We start from the raw sequence: 20,000 nt of genomic DNA on the forward strand, positions 1-20,000 counted from the left end.
AGTCTGTACATACACCTGCAGTCCCTGTCGTGTCAGTATGATCATACATTACTATCTATCTATCTATTGCCAGACTTCTTAATCCCGTAAGGGGTGGACACAAACAAATCGCCTCCATGTCGCCCTGTCCCCTGCCATTGCATTACCCTGCTTCCAGCTCATATCCCCTTCTCTCATATACCTCTCCACTCCATCCCTCCAACTCATCCTTGGCCTCCCTCTCATACATTATATCAATCTAATATAGGTTTAGTATGAAGGGTGCAAAGACAAAAAAGTACTTAGTAGACGAATCATTCCCACATACTGAGTTTAACGTGAAGATTTACCAAGTAAATATCAGTATAGAGCCTCTTAAAGCCTGATAAGTGCCTGGGTGAGACTACTGAATTCTCACAATAATGACAGTTGCTACTAACGGTACTGTGATATCAAGACAAGTAATAGAGGTGCCATATTAGAGCCAGAAACCTGAGTCAATGTGATGAAGTGTGGTGGGTGGAGATAACGTCAGGACGAGATGTGTGGCGGGGAGGGAAGAGAACACCACTGATTGTCGATATTGTGGATGTTGACTGTGATATCGATGGAAGCTGTTTAGACACAAAGGGTAATTTATATATATATATATATATATATATATATATATATATATATATATATATATATATATATATATATATATATATATATAAGCAAGGAAGAAGGAACTAAAGGCCAGGAGCCCGCAAACTGTTCCCTCCAAGGGAAAAAAATACAAAAGAGAGCTAAATTCAAGATCCGATCATTTCGAGAAGCCTGGACACACTGCGTTTGAATGACTGGAGATCATAGGTAGCAGGAAATGCAAAGGGAGACAGTTCCAGAGCTGACCTGTTACATAAATGAAGAACTGGGAGTAACGGTTAACTCTTGCATTAGAGAGTTGGATAGAAAAAGGGTGAGAGTTTGTTGCTAGACGGGTGTAAGCAGACAGTTCAGAGGAGCAGTGACCATTGAAGTAGAGATAGAAAAGAAATAAAAAAGAGGGAGGAGAAAAGAGTATTACAGTCCAGTCTCTTTGGGAAATATTCATACCGGCATGAAAGTGTTATTGGATGATTACTTTTCTGAATATCTTTTGCCAGCATACTCTAAGCCTCTTACTTAAACTTGGCCAAAAATTGATAGATCTCCATCGTGAATGTTGAGTTGCACCAATAGATCAACACTAGACTATGGTGCCTGTCATGCAATAGTGCTTTGGAAAGGGTGTAGAGCTGTAGTATTGCAATTTTCTACCACTGAGCTACGTGAAATAAGCCGCAAAGGGACGGAAATTTGGGCCAAGTTAAGGTGGACAAACTATAGCTCTGAAACGTTTGTCTACAACCATGGGAAGTTGTCTATTGGCTTACTAACATTTTATTTCCTTTGTTAATTGGTGTTTTGTAGCAATACATGTGCATTCGTACCGTTTATATCGCATCGTTTATAAAGGCTCCAACATCCTTGTATGCGTCTGCCTTGGTCACCTAATGCCTGTTCTCCACGCTGCTCGATCTCTGGCAGCTTCCCGATTCAATCCCTTATCCCTGAGGTCGCACTGCATGACCTCGTCCCAGGTCAATTTTTGTCTGCCTCTAGCAACCCTACCCCCAACGTTCACACTTCTCACTGTCCACACCCAATTGTCTTCCTCCATCCTCTCAACATGCCCAAACCATCTCAATCTACCTCTCCTCATCACAACGCCAGTACACTCCAGTCCCATCCTTCCTCTCAAGCCATCTCAATCTACCCTTCCTCATCACAGCACCAATGCACTCCAGTCCCATCCTTCCTCCCAAACCATCTCATTCTACCTCTCGTCATCACAGCACCAGTACACTCCAGTCCTATCCTTCCTCCCAAACCATCTCAGTCTACCCCTCCTCATCACAGCACCAGTACACTCCAGTCCCATCCTTCCTCCCAAACCATCTCAATCTACCTCTCCTCATCACAACACCAATACACTCCAGTCCTATCCTTCCTCCCAAACCATTTCAATCTACCCCTCCTCATCACAACACCACTACACTCCAGTCCCATCATTCCTCCCAAACCATCTCAATCTACTCCTCCTCATCACAACACCAATACACTCCAGTCCCATCCTACCTCTCAACTCTTCCATCGTAAACCCAGCCCCCCCAGGCCTCACACTCAGGGACGCACTGCACATCCACCTAATCATTGTCATTTCTGTACGTTTGAGCTTGCGAATATCCTCTTCCTTTACTGCCAGGTCTCACTGCCATACACCATTACACTCCTAACACATGCTGCATACAAAGATCCCTTAGCACAGAGGGAGCGTCAATATCAGGAGAGGCAACAGCTCCCAAATAACAAAACTCTTCCACACACATAAGAGACTCACCAGCAAGATCAATCCTTTCACGCCTGACAATCTCCACTTTCCCCGACACACACACACACACACACACACACACACACACACACACACACACACACACACACACACACACACACACACCTATAAATTATCTATATTTTAAGTTAACATTTAAACTCAATTAACTACATACAGTATATTAACAAAAAAAAAAAAAAAAAAATTCCATCGCCATTCTATTCTCGGTCCTAGGGGCAACAATGCTGCTAGAGATCGAGCAGGACGGGCGACTGATATTAGGCGCCCATGTGAAACGAGATATACAGTTTAGTTTTTATTTTAATTCTTTAAGATTACAAGCATAACAATTTAGCATACATTATTATTATTATTATTATTATCATTACTACTACTACTACTACTACTACTACTACTATATGTCTGTCTGTCTGTCTGTCTGTCCAGCTACTACTACTACTACTACTACTACTATCTATGTATTCATCTGCCTACTACTACGGTATCTATCTACTACTACTATGTATGTATCTATACTACTTCTACAACTACTACTATCTATCAATCTATCTATCTTCTGTTCCAAGGGTAATTCCGAAGGCTTTGGTACATACCGGTTTTGTCAGGTTGTTTGTGGTGGTGTTCCTGACTCCCGTGGTGGTGTTCCTGACTCCCTTGGTGCTGATGCTTGTGCTTCTCCCTGTCTTGTAGCTGAAATAGATATAAATAGATAAATAACATACATATATGCATACAAACACATACATATACATATACATTCACACATACAGACATACACATACATTCATTCAGATACATGTACATATCTGTTCATACACATACATTCACATACATGTATACATAAACTACATTCATGCACACGCAAATCCATACACATGTACAATATACATACATGAACGTAAATTAGGCTGACAGAAGTTTAGTTAAGTCTGCCTTGAGTTGTGCCAGTTGAGTCACGTTTTCTTTGATTATGATTTGGTTTGATAATATTTGTGATAGCCTATTTATACAACAAAAGGTGGTGAATCTTGCCGCACGCCTCCTTCAGTAAGTACAATGATATACAGTACAGTAGTTACCTATCCATCCACTTAACTATCTACCTAACCTCCTGGCAATAGGTAATAGATAGACAGGTTGTAGAATTAGCAAAAGGGGATGGTGATTTAACACACATCTCTCAACAAACACTATTTTTTTATGCATTCCTTGGGCATAAAATAACGTCCCTTAGTAATCATTAGCCATAGTATGCGTTGGTGGACGGAAGTAGTTAAAATTTTACATAGAGGCGTGAGCGATAGTGTGAGTGCTGCAGCGATGTGAATACCGGCAGTCAGGCGAGTGGGGGGCGGCATTGAAATATTTACTGTTGAAATAAATTTTTGGGTGTAACCACACAGCTCTTCAGTATACAGCTATGGAGTAATATACGCTTAGTAGAAAGAGTATATTTTGATATATTAAGGAATGAGAGAGAGAGAGAGAGAGAGCGAATAAGATAGATAGATGGAAAGACAGATAGACATTCAGGGATGGACAGACAGACCGCTTGATAGACACTGATAGATAGAAAGAGGGATAGCCACATTGATATATGAAAAAACAGGAATAGATGGATAGATAGATATAGGTAGGTAAAATAGGGTCAAACTACTCGACAGACATAGGTTGGTTGATAGATAGAAGCAGATAGACATTAAAACTGGTCTGATAGATAGCTTGGTTGATAGATAGTAGATAGCCATTCAATCTACCCACCCCAGGATAGTAAATAGATATACAGGTAGTTACAGATAGCTTGATAGAGATAGACGTGTAGTTACAGATAGATACACAGATAGATAGACCCACCCCAGGGTAAGGAAAGCGTCCAGGTCCCAGTACGTCCATAAATCTTCCAGGTCCCAGCTCCCTAGTGACCTGGAAGTCGCCGAAGTAAGGTATGGCCACGCGTAGCCCCAGCCGGTTCTCGTAGCCTGGGGGGAGGGGGTAGATTAGGCTAGGCTGGGGTAGATTGGGTTGGGATGGGTTGGGTAGGCTGGGGTAAATTGGGTAGGGTTTCGGTAGGGTTGGGTTAGATTTAGATGGGATAGGTTGGGTTGGGTAAAGATTGGGTAGGTTAGGATGGGTTGGCTTGGGTTAGGTTAGGTTAGGTTAGGTTGCGTTAAGTATTCCATTCTATCTATCAACTCATCTACAGTCAAATAACATGCATACTATATATCTATCAGTCACTATCTGTCTATCTATCTATATCTATCTGTTTGTCACTTTTCACCACCCTCTGTTCATACCCTCCTCCCTGTGACCTAGCAAGTCTTCAGAATCTATCTATCCATCAATTTATCTATCCAGCTAACCTCTTTACCTACCTTTCCATCCATCTATCTATCTATCTATTTATCTATTTACTCACCCTTCACCACTCTCTTCTCGCAGCCTCCGCCCTGTGATGTGGCAAGCGTCTTTAGTAGAGGCGAAACGAAATCTCCAATTGGTATGTGCCCGTTCCATATCGGATCTGTGGAGACAATGATAATAATAATAATAATAATAATAATAATAATAATAATAATAATACCAGGTGTGTGTGTGAGGCCTCACCTGTGCACCTCTCTCTCTCTCTCTCTCTCTCTCTCTCTCTCTCTCTCTCTCTCTCTCTCTCTCTCTCTCTCACGGAAGAGGATATTTGGATGTACAGAATGAATCACTCAGGGAAAGGTGTTAGGGAATTTGAAATATTGCTTAGGTCACAATATTGCTTAGGTCACGTGGTATCCCTAGGGCTAGAGGAGAAAGAATGCTACCCACGTATTCCCTGCTTGTCGTAAAAGGCGACTAAAAGGGAAACTCTCTCTCTCTCTCTCTCTCTCTCTCTCTCTCTCTCTCTCTCTCATTCCAGTCACCACCACTATGCTCCTGCTCACCATCATCATCACTACCACCACCACCATCATTATCTTCCTCCTCCTCCTTAGCATCATATCACCACCTTCCTCCGCCTCCTCACCACTTTCTCCACCCCCTCCTCACCACATCACCACTTCCTCACCACTCCCCTCCTCCTCACGACCTCACCACATCCTCCAGCTACTCTTCCACCTCCCCCTCACCACATCGCCACCTCCTCACCACTCTCCTCCTCCTCCTCACGACCTCACCACTTCCTCCACCTACTCTTCCACCTCCTCCTCACCACTTCCTCCCCCACCACCTCCCCTTCCTCCCCCTCCATCTCCCCATTCACCCCACACAATGGGCACCTCCACCTCTCCCTTGTGGTGTATGTAGCCAGGCGGGTCGTAGCCCAGCATTTCATATCCGTAGCTGGCCATGCGTTCCAGGGCTGGAGCCACGGACGACCACGACACGAACCCAACACCTGGGCAGAGCGTAACACGTTTTAACATCAGGGTTTAACACAGGAGGGTTTAACACAGGGATTAGCACGATTTGCGGCGGCACTCTGTAGGTAGCAATGGCGCAGGGTCAAACTGGCGTCTCGTATTACAGGCTATTGGGGCATTGGCGGCAAAACGGTGGCAAATTCTTAGTTCAAAGCTTATGAACTAAAAGACCTTCGCTGTTCAAGTGCAAAACCTCTCGCAGAGTCTTGCCAACCTTCGTAGCCTAGGATGATGTGACAGAGCCTAACATAGCCTAGCACGTGTTAGCATAGCATAACATTCCAGCGTACCGAAATTTAACACAGGCTCCTATGACTCACAAAATGAAATATGTGGCTTTAAACCGAACACTAGACTTGTTCCTACGATGAGGGGGTTAAGTAACATATGATGGAAAATGTTAGCATAGCATGGTCTAGTATGGAAGATTTTAACATAGCATTTTCTGATGGATTTGACATAGAGGTGTGTGTGTGTGTGTGTGTGTGTGTGTGTGTGTGTGTGTGTGTGTGTGTGTGTGTGTGTGTGTGTGTGTGTGTGTGTGAGAGAGAGAGAGAGAGAGAGAGAGAGAGAGAGAGAGAGAGAGAGAGAGAGAGACGGATGTAAACAGCTTTCTCTAACACTCCTCCCGCTTTCTCCTGACCTGGAGGAGGAAGAGAGGGAGGGGCGGAGGGAGGAGAGAGGAGAAAAGGAGAAAGAGAGAGAGAGAGAGAGGAGGAGGAGGAGGAGAAACATGGAGGAAGACTAAGAGAGAGGGAAGGAAAGGAGGGGAAGAAGGAAGGGAAGAGAAGGCAGAGACGAGAGAGAAACGGTAGGGATATAAAAAAAAATCTAAGATAAATAACTCCATAACAGGTACAAAATATTAATAACTTACATGGATTTATTATAACAGCCAATATTGATAATGTGACTCAATTATTTATAGTAACCACCATTTTTATTTATGGTTAATTTTGCTTGTATTTCCTTCAGTCTTGTTTTGTCTTCAGTTAAGTTTTTTTATTAAGAGTCTTGCATATTTCTGTTCATGTTCATTATTTTCTCTTTTTTCGAGAAGTGAAGGTTTCATTCATTCTCTAATTGATGTTTGTTATTTATTTATTTTCTTATTTTTCACTGACTTTCTTAAATCAGCAGCTAAGGAGGTTAATTCACATTTTTTTTCCTGACAAGCATTCTTTAATCAACACCGCGTATTTTAAATGACTTCAAATTTTCTGTCAAGTGTTTGAAAATGAGCGTATGCAGTGAACTGAACTTATTTTGGTTTTGAAATTATGCTAAAATGTTGTCACTAATATATTGTTTCCTTCGTCAGTAGTAGTAAATAATTTCGTTTGTCAGTCGCTTAATTCCGTTTCAATGGTCAAAACCGCGTTCCTATTTGTAACTTATTTCTATATTTAAATTTGGTTTCACTTTGGATTTGAGCCACGAACGCCCTTATCGTTACGTACTATATATATTCGTCACTCAAATAACAGTCGCCTTGTTTTTTACGTTTTTATGTGATTTTAGGCGGTTCCAGTATTTTCGGATGTGAGCGAGATTTCAGAAGCTTCCGCAATGTCCACTTTTCTCAGTAAGTATATTCGTCACTTAATAATCTCCATGCGTTTTTTAAATAATAATCTCCATGTGTTTTCTACACTTTTATTTGACTTTAGACGGTTCCACTCTTTTCATAGTGCAAGCAGGATTTCAAACACCTCCGCTCCACCCACTCTCCCTCCAGCGGTCACTGCCACACTGAGTAGGAATGTAGGGCGCTGCTCTTTATATATACGTTGTGGTGCCGGATTCAACGTGGGTCCAAGAATACCTTCCCAGTATCCTGCCTGTCCTAAGAGGCAACTAAAAGGTGCCAGTTTGTCTCCTGTCTTTCCTTACTGTTCTCTTCTCGTCAGTCTCGCCTCTCATCTGGATATTTCCGTTCTTTTTCCTCCCTTTATTTTCCCATTACTGCTCCAGCGCCATATACCCTTATTATGGCTTATGGTAATTCTTCATTATTTCTTCCCTCCTACCTGGGTCGCCAAACGCAAGGTATATGAGAGCCACGTTTGCTTTGCTATTTATCATCATCATGTATGTTAGTCCTCCTCTCTTTCGCTTTCTCCTCCTGTTCCTCCTCCTCCTCATTATCATCATCATCCCTTCTCCTCTCCCTCGCACCCTCCTCCTCCTCCTCCTCCTCCTCCTCTCATCTTCATCAACTCCCTAATATATATTATGTTTTATTTATTATCGCTGCGTCGCCAAACTTCGGGTATATGAGAGCGTTTCATTGCTGGCTTTCACATCCTGAGCATTATCATTTTGCTTCCTCCCTTTTTCCTCACTTTCTTCTCCTTCCCTACCTTTCCTCCTCCTTCACTTCTTCATCTTGACTTTTTCTATTTCCTCCTCCTCCTCCTCCTCGTTTCTTTTTCTACTTCCTCCTCTTCCTCCTCTTCCATTTTTTTCCTTCCTCCTCCTTGGTCTTCTTCCTCTTCGCCAGGTAACACTAGATGAATTTATATATGAGAGAGAGGGAGGAGGGGGGGGGGAAGAGAGAGTCACCAGCAGCGTCTTCACGGCCAGAACTCGAGTGTCTGTTTTATGTCTTGTATGTTTTATGTTTTATGTTTTATTTGTTTTATGTGATTTATCTGTTTTATCTGTGTTTTATCTCTGTTTTGTTTCATCTGTTTTATTTATTCATTTATAATTTATTATTTATCTTTAAGATGTATTTCCTCACCACTATTTACTTAGGGATTTTTCTCCTTTGATTTGTTTTGACGCATTGCCCTTTATTTGTTTCTTTATTCTTTATCCTTTTATTTATCTGTTCCTTCTGTTTAGTTATGGTTTATATATTTTTATTGTAGGTAGAGGCGCTAACCATCCACTCACTCGGTGTAGTGCTGCCCTCGGGTGTCTGCCCCTTCCTCACTTCTTTCCCTCCTTCCTCTTCAGTCTTTCGTTCCTTCATTCTTTCCTCGTCCTTCTGCCTACGGGTAACTTTACACTCCCTCTTCTGTCATTCTTTCCTTCATTCTTTTTCTTCCTGCTGCCTGTGGGTGACTCTACACTGAGTGACAAGCCAAATGGTTTCCCGTACACCAGGAAACCATTTGCTACGCTGGGTGGTAACCATATAACCAAATTATGGCGCTTGGTGGCTTAGGTGCTCCAATCGGATTGAGCCGGTGCAGGTTTATATCCAACGGGTGGTTGAGGTTTATTGCTTACGTAATGCCACTCAGGGATGAGTGAGGCTGGTCACTCTCATCTTAAATGTCAGGACCAACGTGCCTAGCCCCGGGCTCCAACGCTTCTCATGGGGCGACATAGGATTGGATGATGATGATGATGGTGACGATGATGATGATGATGATTACTTATTCGTTGTTCATATTCAGTCATGGATGGATAGATAGATGGGTAAATAGATAGATAGATAGACAGAGGGATGGATAGATAGACTGATTGATGGACGGAGGATAACCTATTGATATATAACCTGGTAAATAGATATATAGATAGACAGATTAATAGATGGACACAACGTATATAAGCTAATAGATAAATAGACAGGTAGAGATCAACACCTTAATTAGTAGTGCAGGTGTGTCAGTGATGTTCAGGTGTTGAAAGGATTTAGACAGATAGATAGATAGATAGATTGATAGATACGTAAGTAGATGGATAGGGAGGTAGGTAGGTGGGTAGGTAGGTAGATTTGTAATAATAATAATAATAATAATAATAATAATAATAATAATAATAATGACAATGATAAAAATAATGTGGCAATAATAATAAATAATAGTAGTGGTAATATTGGTATTAATACTATTACGATAATGAGTTACTTGAGAGGAGCATGTGGAGTGACGTGGAGGGACAGGTTGACGAATGAAGAAGTGAAGGAACGTTGTGGGGTAACGTGGAGGGACAGGTTGACGAATGAAGAAGTGAAGGAACGTTGTGGGGTAACGTGGAGGGACAGGTTGACGAATGAAGAAGTGAAGGAACGTTGTGGGGTAAGTGTGGATGTGGTTGAAAAGATTAGGAGAAATACACTGAGGTGGTTTGGACATGTGGAGAGGATGGAGAATGAAAGACTGACTAAGAGGGTGTATGTAGGTGAGGTGGAGGGAGGGAGAGGGAGGGGTAGACCGAGGATGAGGTGGAGGGATGGAGTTGAGAGGTATATGAGGGAGGGGGGGGTGAGTTGGGGGAGGAGTCAAATGGTGGGTGACAGAGTGACTTGGAGGCGTTTTGTCTGCGGCCACCCTTTGCGGGATTAGGGCGTCGGGCTATAGATAGAGACGATAATATTGTTATTAGTAGTAATGCTAATAATAATAATAGTAATAATAGTGTTAAGAAAAAATCATAGTAGTAGTTAGCTGCAGTAATAATTATAAATAATAATAATAATCACAGGGATAATAATTATAATAATAATAATAAGCATTCGCATCTCTTGTCTTAAGCAATCACATGTAAACAGATTAGGTTAAGAAAAATATTTGTTTAATACGATCTCTCTCTCTCTCTCTCTCTCTCTCTCTCTCTCTCTCTCTCTCTCTCTCTCTCTCTCTCTCTCTCTCTCTCTCTCTCTCTCTCTCTCTCTCTCTCTCTCTCTCAAAATTAGAATCACAATCAGCTTGTTCCAATCGCCTGTCACCTGTGCCACTGCCAGCTGCCACAGCCTCAGTCACTCGGCAGCAGCGGCAGGTGGAAGATGTACGCTCGTCAGGCCCTGAGGGCGGCCACTGGGTTGGTCAGATGGGCGGCTGTGGACGTACCTGCAGCACCCTGTCCCGCCCACACCACCCTCTATACGTGAGACTTTTATAAATCTCTTTTTATTATTAGTATTATATCATGTAATACTAACACAACTATTACTACTGCTATTATTGTATTAGTAGTAGTAGTTGTAGTAGTATCATCATCTTCATCATCACTATTAAGTTAACCAGCTAATACGTATGTGAAGAAGGCAAGTGTGGATGTGAGGGGGAGTCAGGATTCCATGGACTGGAAGAGTGAATGAATGTGTTTTTTTTTTTTCTTTTGTAGTTAAGCCTCTACCCGGTTCTTCCCAATTCTCAGTGAATAAAGCGCGGTATTATTTCAGGATAGAGGAGCAAGGGGTTCGAAGGCTTTTTTTTTTTTGGAGGGGGGTCTAAGATAAAGCCCTTTTTTTTTTTTTAGAGGTGGTTCTAAAGTAAAGCATTTTTTTTTTTTTTTGGAGGAGGAGGAGGTTCTAAGAGAAAGTATTTTTTGGGGAGGAGGAGGTTTTAAGAGTATTTTTTGGAGGAGGAGGAGGAAGAGGTTCTAATATACTGGTCCAGTTGGTAGTGTTGCAGTATTAGGCTGCTGAGTCCGAAAATGGATGTTGACAATATTTTTATAAAGCTTTAATTGGTGAAAATCCAGATGGCTGCCACACACAGTACCATAACGTTCAGTCTTTTAAAGTGACATTACTGACAACACCTGCAACAGATTACATTATACGGGTAAGACCTGCAACAGATTACATTATACGGGCAACACCTGCAACAGATTACATTATACGGGCAACACCTGCAACAGATTACATTATACGGGCAACACCTGCAACAGATTACATTATACGGGCAACACCTGCAACAGATTACATTATACAGGCAACACCTGCAACAGATTATATTATACGGGTGACACCTGCAACAGATGATGTAATTCTAAATAGACAAATGTTACACTATACACTGCAAGACATTTGTTAATAAAATTGCTATGTCGTTAACAATATTGCCTCCATTTTTTAAATATACGAAAAAAAAAAGTAATTTTACGATTGTTGGTGTTCTATAAATTTATTTAAATTTATTAAGTGTAAGAATATAATTATGTTCGCCATATATGATTATGTTATTTGTTATTTTTACTAACAGTATACTCGTATTTGACTCGTCCTGTTAATATAAGTGAAACTGAGTTGCCATGGTACTGTCTCGTTGCTAAGTTGTGGTGTTGATGCTGCCGTGTACGAGGCTGGACATTGATATAAGTTCCCAGGTTACATTGATGGTAACAGTGTTTTTTCTGTATTTTGTTAAAAGATAATCATGATTATATTATTTATAGAAGTTGTAAGTTACAGATTAACAATGATGTTTTTCCCAACATTTCCCCTAACACAAGTACACGTCTTTACCGATCGTGTGACATCAGCAGCTGAGGAGTATAGTGATGTTCAGTTGGTGTTCGGTGTATACAGGAGTGATTCTCTGAACCTGCCACCAGACTCACACGGAACTCTACCAAAGAGATTGTATATAAAGTGTTGGGCCAGACCCAGATTGCTAATGTTGCATTGCAAAAGTTGTTGGACAGAGAAGGCAAAGCAAAATCAGAGCACTGAAGTGCCAAGGCTTTGGCTGCCCTCATGAAAACCAACAATGTGTGTGTGTGTGTGTGTGTGTGTGTGTGTGTGTGTGTGTGTGTGTGTGTGTGTGTGTCACCGGCAGGAAAAACAGTGCAATAAAACTCTCGTGGCAACCAATTACCTTGATAAGGCAGATACGTTATTGATATGGCAGATCACAGATGCAGTGTCTCAGTCTGGTTCTGTACCACAAGTTGTACTACCGTGTCACCTGACACTGATAAGTTAACCTTGCTTATGGCACACGCTGATGGTGTTGTATACAATGTAGCCATGATGAGAAGTGGCAGGATCCCAGCCAGACCTGTCTTTGATGCACTAGGACAACAAAAGACAGACGCACTTCCTGGCTTTCATGCCTTCACCGGGGCAGATATTACTGCCAAATTCTGTGGAAAAGGCGGAGCTATTTGGTTTAAACTGATGCTATACGCCAGCCAAGCTATGCCGACAGCTTGTCAAATGCTTGGCAGTCTTAAGATATGTCACTGGTTAGAGACAGTGCCGTGGCGAGCTTTGTCTGCTAGGATCATTGCCGATCTGGTGTTTCTGTGTCTGACCTTCACAGAGTTCAGTGGCACCTGCTTCCTATCACACTGAGAGTGCACGTCACCACCAGCAGCTGCTGCACGTCACCACCATGGCCTGAGATATCACTTTCAGGCGACCATTTAGTGTCAGGCACATATAGTGGAACAGAGGCTTTACTGCCAACATGGAATGGCTGCTGTCTGCACAAGGGTGCCTTCCCGCTACTCCCAACAAAAACCAGGCTCCAGAACAGGTTATGACTGATGCTGCACATGATGAACCAGGACGGTATTTATGTTATGTCTTGTGCCGTAACAGTTCATTACATGGCAGTGTGTGTAATGGTACAAAGGTTGTGTTGTGTGTTCGTGTATATATACCGGATGTCACCATGTTCAGGTATATTGTACTGTGCTGTATCCTATATATGTCTTTCAGTAGTGTTTTGAAGAGTTTAAAAATAAAGACCATTTTCCATCATCAACTTAAATGCACAGGATTGTAAAAGTAATAAGTAGCGGGTACTGGCAGTATTATTACATTACGCCGTATTAACGAGTAACTGATCAGTGTTACTTAACAAATAACTTCAAGAGAGCTTTCTGCAGTAAAACTCAAGTTTTCTCTGTTCTTGATTTTTTTTTCAAATGGGTTCACGCTGACTCAAACCAATAATTTAACAAGAGGTAAATGTGGCACCAAATCAAGATTAGTTAGATCTGGATTTATACATGCAAGGAGCAATTTTTAGAAATGGCAACATAAATTTTTGGATTCAGCACCGTCGAATTGCCATAGGCAATTGTATTTCATAAAATAACACAAACTTCCCATGGAATTACGTATGTAGAAATACATATTATATAGATAGATAGATAGATAGATAGAAGCAGGGAGTCAGATGATGAGAGGTGTTGTGTCTGCGAGAATCGAGCAATGCTAAACATGCTTACACTGAGGAAAGCTGATGACAGCAGCCAGTAAGGAGATGATGCAATTAGCTGTCAGCAGTCCTCTCGTGAACAAAGACCTAGTCCATCCACGAGGAACACACGTGACACACCCCTGCTACACCAGAATTTAGGAAAGAGAGCTCAGACGAAGATTAGCCACAGAAGAGGCAAGAGAGAAGTAGACAGGCCTCAGAGGAGACAGGTGACGGGAGAAGGGCTTGGCAATTTGAGAGAGAGAGACAGATAGCGAGACAGGGAGGTAGCTACCCGGGACTTATACTCGTCCGTGTGAGAGACTTGTTAATATTTCCAAGACAAATAAAAATAGTCCCATACTATTCTTTACCTCTCCTGTTACTACATGACATTTGGTGGCAGCGAACGTATACGAACCTCGTCTACGAATCAACATTAAATTCCTACAAAATATCAAGATTGAAAACAAGAATATCTCTCTCAACCAACAACACAACCAGCTCCTGACGCTTCTCTCCATCCAGCCCCCTCCGTCTCCCAGATCATCATGCTGATGCAGAGGTCAAGAGATCACACGACGCCTTGCAAGTAGTTTAACAAAATATTGATACAATATTGCAATTCCTACGACGAATCAGCAAACTACAACCATCTACAATCAACTACAATTAACAACTCTACGAGTCGTCTGTATAATCTACACGCACCTACAAGTAGCGGCAGTCTTCATCCTACAGCGAGTAAATCACAAGAAAAAAAGGTCCAAGAATACTTCAAGAAAGAAAGAAAAAACAAACAAACAAACAAACAAACGAAGAGTGAGAGACGACTCACAACTCATAACCACCAGACCTCACCCTCCTCTCTCTGCTACATCCACCCAACCCCCACCGCTTACGCAGGTGTGAAGAGGTCAAGACACGCAGCAAAACACCAAGTCCATATTCACAACTCATCTTACTCACCCGTCTTCACTCAAGTTACTCATCGCTACTCATTCACTCACCACAGCTACCAGTGTGGGAAGCCGACGTCACCATGTGCTGAGACGACAGCACGCCAATCAACCCGCGAAGGACAACGCTATCACCACGTGCAACACCACTCACATCATTTCCCACCACGGTAAAAATTAGTGAGTTACATAGTTACTTCATTCATACAATACACAGTGATAGACAATAAGCTTCTGCACAAACATATAAAACGTGTTGTATAGTTACAACTTAAATTCATATACCTACTTCAACTATCTTCATAATTCAATCATTAAATACTTGCACCAACAATAAATATTCTACACAGTATATATTCATTCATTTATTATAACATTTATTTACTACCAACGAGTGTTACCATTTATACCTACATAAAATACGTGTTTCATACATACAACTATACATATTATATTTACAAAGTGATAAAGAAAATATCCAATCACAGTTACTCAGTGAGCAATTAAAAGAACTGTATTAAACATTTATTAATTAAAGCTACCTAGTGGAAACAGATAAATTAACTTACGAAAAAAAAAAAAAAAAAGGCCAACACAAATGCCGTTAGCAAGAGTGAACATCTTCAACACAATCGTGAAGACAATGATTTCCACACAGTGCTGACACACATATTACTCACGATAGGTACAGGTGAACAACAAGTTAGTGTGTATAGTTAATACTGTATATAGTATATATATATATATATATATATATATATATATATATATATATATATATATATATATATTTATTTATATATATATATATATTTTATAAAATAACAAAATATGGGACTATATAATATCATTTTCAGTAATACCTGTGCAATATAAACTAAACTTTAAAAAAGTATCCCAAGGAAATTAGCCAGTAATTATGCAACCATGAACAACATGGAAAAAGCGTACACAAGCAAAGAGAAACAAACTATAGAAAATCAATACAAAAAAAAAAAAGAGAAAAAAAAAGAAAGAAAGAAAGAAAAGTAAGAAAGAAAAAAGAGAAATAGAGTAAGATCACATAACAAACAAATGAAAATAAGTGTAAGTGTTTCTACATATGCCAAAATACCACATAAACTACAAACGAAAAAGCAAATTGTTGTCTCCACAAACAAGTGGCATGACACATCATCACTATCATCGACCGCAGCATATGTTAGGACTGCAGTTATTACAATTATGTTACTCCATATTATAATTATGTAACTACAAACAATATGTACCAATTTATGTAACTGTTGCATTAACAAGATGTAACTTTTATGTAACTTTAACAACAATAATGTACTTACAAACGATATGTAACAATTATGTAACGACAAACGAATGCATTATGTTACACTAACTACAATTATGTACCTACAAACGATATGTAACAATTATGTAACGACAAACGATTGCATTATGTTACACTTTGCCAATTATGTAACAGTTGCATTAACAAGATGTAACTTTTATGTAACTTTAACTACAATTATGTACCTACAAACGATATGTAACAATTATGTAACGACAAAACAGTTGCATTAACAAGATGTAACTTTTATGTAACTTTAACTACAATTATAAGGCCAAGACACTTATGTAAGAGTTGCATTAACAAATGTAACTACAATTATAAGGCCAACACAATTATGCATTAACACAATATTTTGTAACAATTCATAAAATGTTACAATTATGTAGTACCACAATGTTAGTACAATATTATAAGTCATACAATTATAGCACAATTCTGTATTACCAGTATCATCATACAAGATAGGTGAAATATTAGACATTACTAAAGTGATAACTCAAATATGTAATGTATAACCTAGCAGTATTACCATTGCACAATTATATGCGTACGTCTGTTGTACATACACGTCTTACAAAGTGTTATACAACAACCATTGCATTTATTCAAATATGTATACAACTTATTTAAAATGTAATATTACTGAATAATCACTATTTACTATGAATCATATGTATACAATATTCATACAATTATGTTACTTTTACAATATTATGTATTTCACTTAATTAGCTTATAAGTTCATTATAATGTATATATAATATGTATTAATATGTTATGACTATTAAATGTCGATGGTACGCCATTTTTGCGCGGCCGAGCAGTATGTAGAACTACATATTATATAGATAGATAGATAGATAGATAGAAGCAGGGAGTCAGATGATGAGAGGTGTTGTGTCTGCGAGAATCGAGCAATGCTAAACATGCTTACACTGAGGAAAGCTGACGACAGCGGCCAGTAAGGAGATGATGCAATTAGCTGTCAGCAGTCCTTTCGTGAACAAAGACCTAGTCCATCCACGAGGAACACACGTGACACACCCCTGCTACACCAGAATTTAGGAAAGAGAGCTCAGACGGAGATTAGCCACAGAAGAGGCAGGAGAGAAGTAGACAGGCCTCAGAGGAGACAGGTGACGGGAGAAGGGCTTGGCAATTTGAGAGAGAGAGACAGATAGCGAGACAGGGAGGTAGCTACCCGGGACTTATACTCGTCCGTGTGAGAGACTTGTTAATATTTCCAAGACAAATAAAAATAGTCCCATACTATATACTGCACCATACAGCGTTTGTGGCAGGCAGTGCCCGGGAAGCCGAGAGTTAGGCTGATGCCACCACGGGAAGGCGTCTGTTGTGCCACCCGCCTCTGTGTGATGTAGCAGACGAAAGTTTAGGCAACAATATATTAATGAGAAAGTTTATTAATGCAAAAAGGTTTGATACAAAAACATCATGCCAAAATGCGTTACTGCAACAACTTATCGTGCAGAACTGATGCTTAATATCGAATGGCTTTTTTTTTTATGTTATATATTTAATAATCAAATTTTTACTCCTGTCCTTAATCCTGTGACTCAGATTTAACCTGATGCCTTTAGTGGGTAGCAACACATGACAAGCGGTATTTAGTCCGAGGGCTTGTGTTCGTATTATCTGATTTATCGCCACTTGTGCTACTGATTATTACAGCCTGAGTGGATGCATGGCTTGTATCTATTTATTGTTCATTATTATTCATTGATTTATTGCATCTATGTCACGATCTCTCTCTCTCTCTCTCTCTCTCTCTCTCACACACACACACACTCATTTGTTACAAATTAATTGTACCCATGCTGCCTGACCTTGAGTACACACACACACACACACACACACACACACACACACACACACACACACACACACACACACACACACACACACACACACACACACACACACTCATTTGTTACGAATTAATTGTACCCATGCTGCCTGCCCTTGAGTACACACACACACACACACACACACACACACACACACACAGGGTTATCAAAACTGGTGCATTCATTATCATATGTCTCTCTCTCTCTCTCTCTCTCTCTCTCTCTCTCTCTCTCATTAAAGTAACATGGAAGAGGGTAAGGACTAGTATAATGGAGACTAATTCGGAAGAGGAGTGGTGTTACGTAGCCTTATCAATTTTCATGATGACCTTTCAGAATTGGTTATCATTTGTTTGTAGTATATGTGGTAGAGATAGATAAATAGATAGATAGAAAGATTGATAGATAGGGAGTGAGTTAGAGGGAGGGGATGTGAAATATGAGACAGGGAATGCAGAGTGGACGAGGCGAGAAGGTGATGAATGGGAGAAGTGAGATAGGAGTGAAAAAGGGAGAAATGAAAGAAAGTAAAAAGGAAAAGGACGACGGGGAGAAAAGGGAGGAGAGAGGAAGGGAGAAGAGGGAGAGTATAGTAAAGGAATGGGAAGGAAGAAGGGAAGGGAGGAGAGAAGAAAAAGGAGGGAAAGGAAGCGTGATGTATGGGGAGGAAGTAGGGAAGGGTAAATGGGTGTGGGAAGGCAGGGAATGAAGGGAGGGGGAAAGACGAGGGGAATGGGGGGGGGTAAAGAATGAGGAAGGGATAACAGAGAGAGGAGGGAAAGGAGGAGGCAGGAATGGGGAAGCGACAGGGGAGGAGCGAGGGAGGAGGGGAAACAAGGAAGGAAGGATGGGAAGAGAGTACAGTGCAAGGAGACATGCAGCGTTCTCTTTACCTGTAGTTCTTCATTATTTTATTTATTTTATTTATTTTTTCGTTTTCTTGTAGCGGACTGTCGTAACCTCGAGAGTGACATAACCCGGGGCCTTACTGTAGATGGTGTGATAGATAGATGGAGAGATAGATATGATAGATAGATGGATGGAAAGATTGATAGTAGTGGTAATTGTCTAACACCACGGCACACACCACAACGCCCCGCACCACACCACACCACACCACCACACACAAACACACCACGACGCCCCGCACCACACCACACCACACCACCACACACAAACACACCACGACGCCCCGCACCACACCACACCACACCACCATACCCTACCACACACCACACCACACCACACCAAATGGATTTATATGCAGGATCACAGGACAGTTGTGATAGTTAACATTGTTTGAAATATTTTGAGCAAGAACTTCTAAACGTAGTACAACATAGCATAACATAATAACGTAACAGCCCAATCTATCCATAACATAACATAACCCAATCTATCCCTAACATAACCCAATCTATCCCTAACATAACCCAATCAATCCATAACATAGCATAGCATCCCATCCAGTGCTATCCTTGTCATATTCCGTAGGTGTTGGAGAGCCAGCAGCAGTAGTGTTAGTGCCGCTGTGTCCTCGGTCACCCCCCACCCCCCCTCAACCAGTCTGCAGGTGAGTCGGGTACCTTAACACCTTTTCCTACGCGATTTATTTTGTTTATCATACCTTAAAAGGTCTTTCTGAATCCCCCAACACCTTTTCCTAAGCAATTTAAAATGTTTATTACACCTTAAAAGCTCTTCCTAAATCCCCTAACATCTTTTCCTCAGCGATTTATTTTATTACGCCTTAAAAGCTCTTCTTAAATCCCCTAACACCTTTTCCTCAGCGATTTATTTTATTACGCCTTGTTGTCCTCGTTTGTGGTATACTTACATCCTTCCTACATCGCCTAACACCTTTTCATAAGTGATTTACTTAGTTTATTACACCTTATCAATGCTCCCTACATCGTCTGTCATCTTTTCCTAAGTGATTTATTTCGTTTATTATACCTTATTATTATTATTATTATTATTATTATTATTATTATTATTTTACCATTTACGATGTATCGGGTTTAAGAACGATTTATCTGTCTGTCTATCCATCTATCTATCAGTGTCTATCTGTCTGTTCATCTATCTATCTACCTATCTATGT

General features: G+C 40.6%; 1 protein-coding gene and 1 pseudogene across 1 annotated transcript; one reads left to right on the forward strand and one right to left on the reverse strand.

Moving 5' to 3' along the window:
• Positions 1–3,012: 3,012 nt before the first annotated feature.
• LOC145389827 (uncharacterized) lies at positions 3,013–5,832 on the reverse strand (the record flags this gene model as incomplete). Its single annotated transcript, XM_080264966.1, has 4 exons — positions 5,670–5,832; positions 4,839–4,943; positions 4,274–4,398; positions 3,013–3,109 (listed from the first exon to the last, which is right to left on the reverse strand). Coding segments are annotated over exons 1-4 (490 nt in total), but the record flags the coding sequence as incomplete, so codon positions are not given.
• Positions 5,833–5,900: 68 nt separating this feature from the next.
• Positions 5,901–20,000, forward strand: part of LOC145389826 (gamma-butyrobetaine dioxygenase-like) — an 18,446-nt pseudogene continuing 4,346 nt past the window's right edge.

Source organism: Coenobita brevimanus, unplaced genomic scaffold (assembly GCF_032717465.1).
Source record: "Coenobita brevimanus isolate Jiangsu-jjx unplaced genomic scaffold, ASM3271746v2 jjx.HiC_scaffold_2417, whole genome shotgun sequence".
Lineage (NCBI taxonomy): Eukaryota > Metazoa > Arthropoda > Malacostraca > Decapoda > Coenobitidae > Coenobita > Coenobita brevimanus.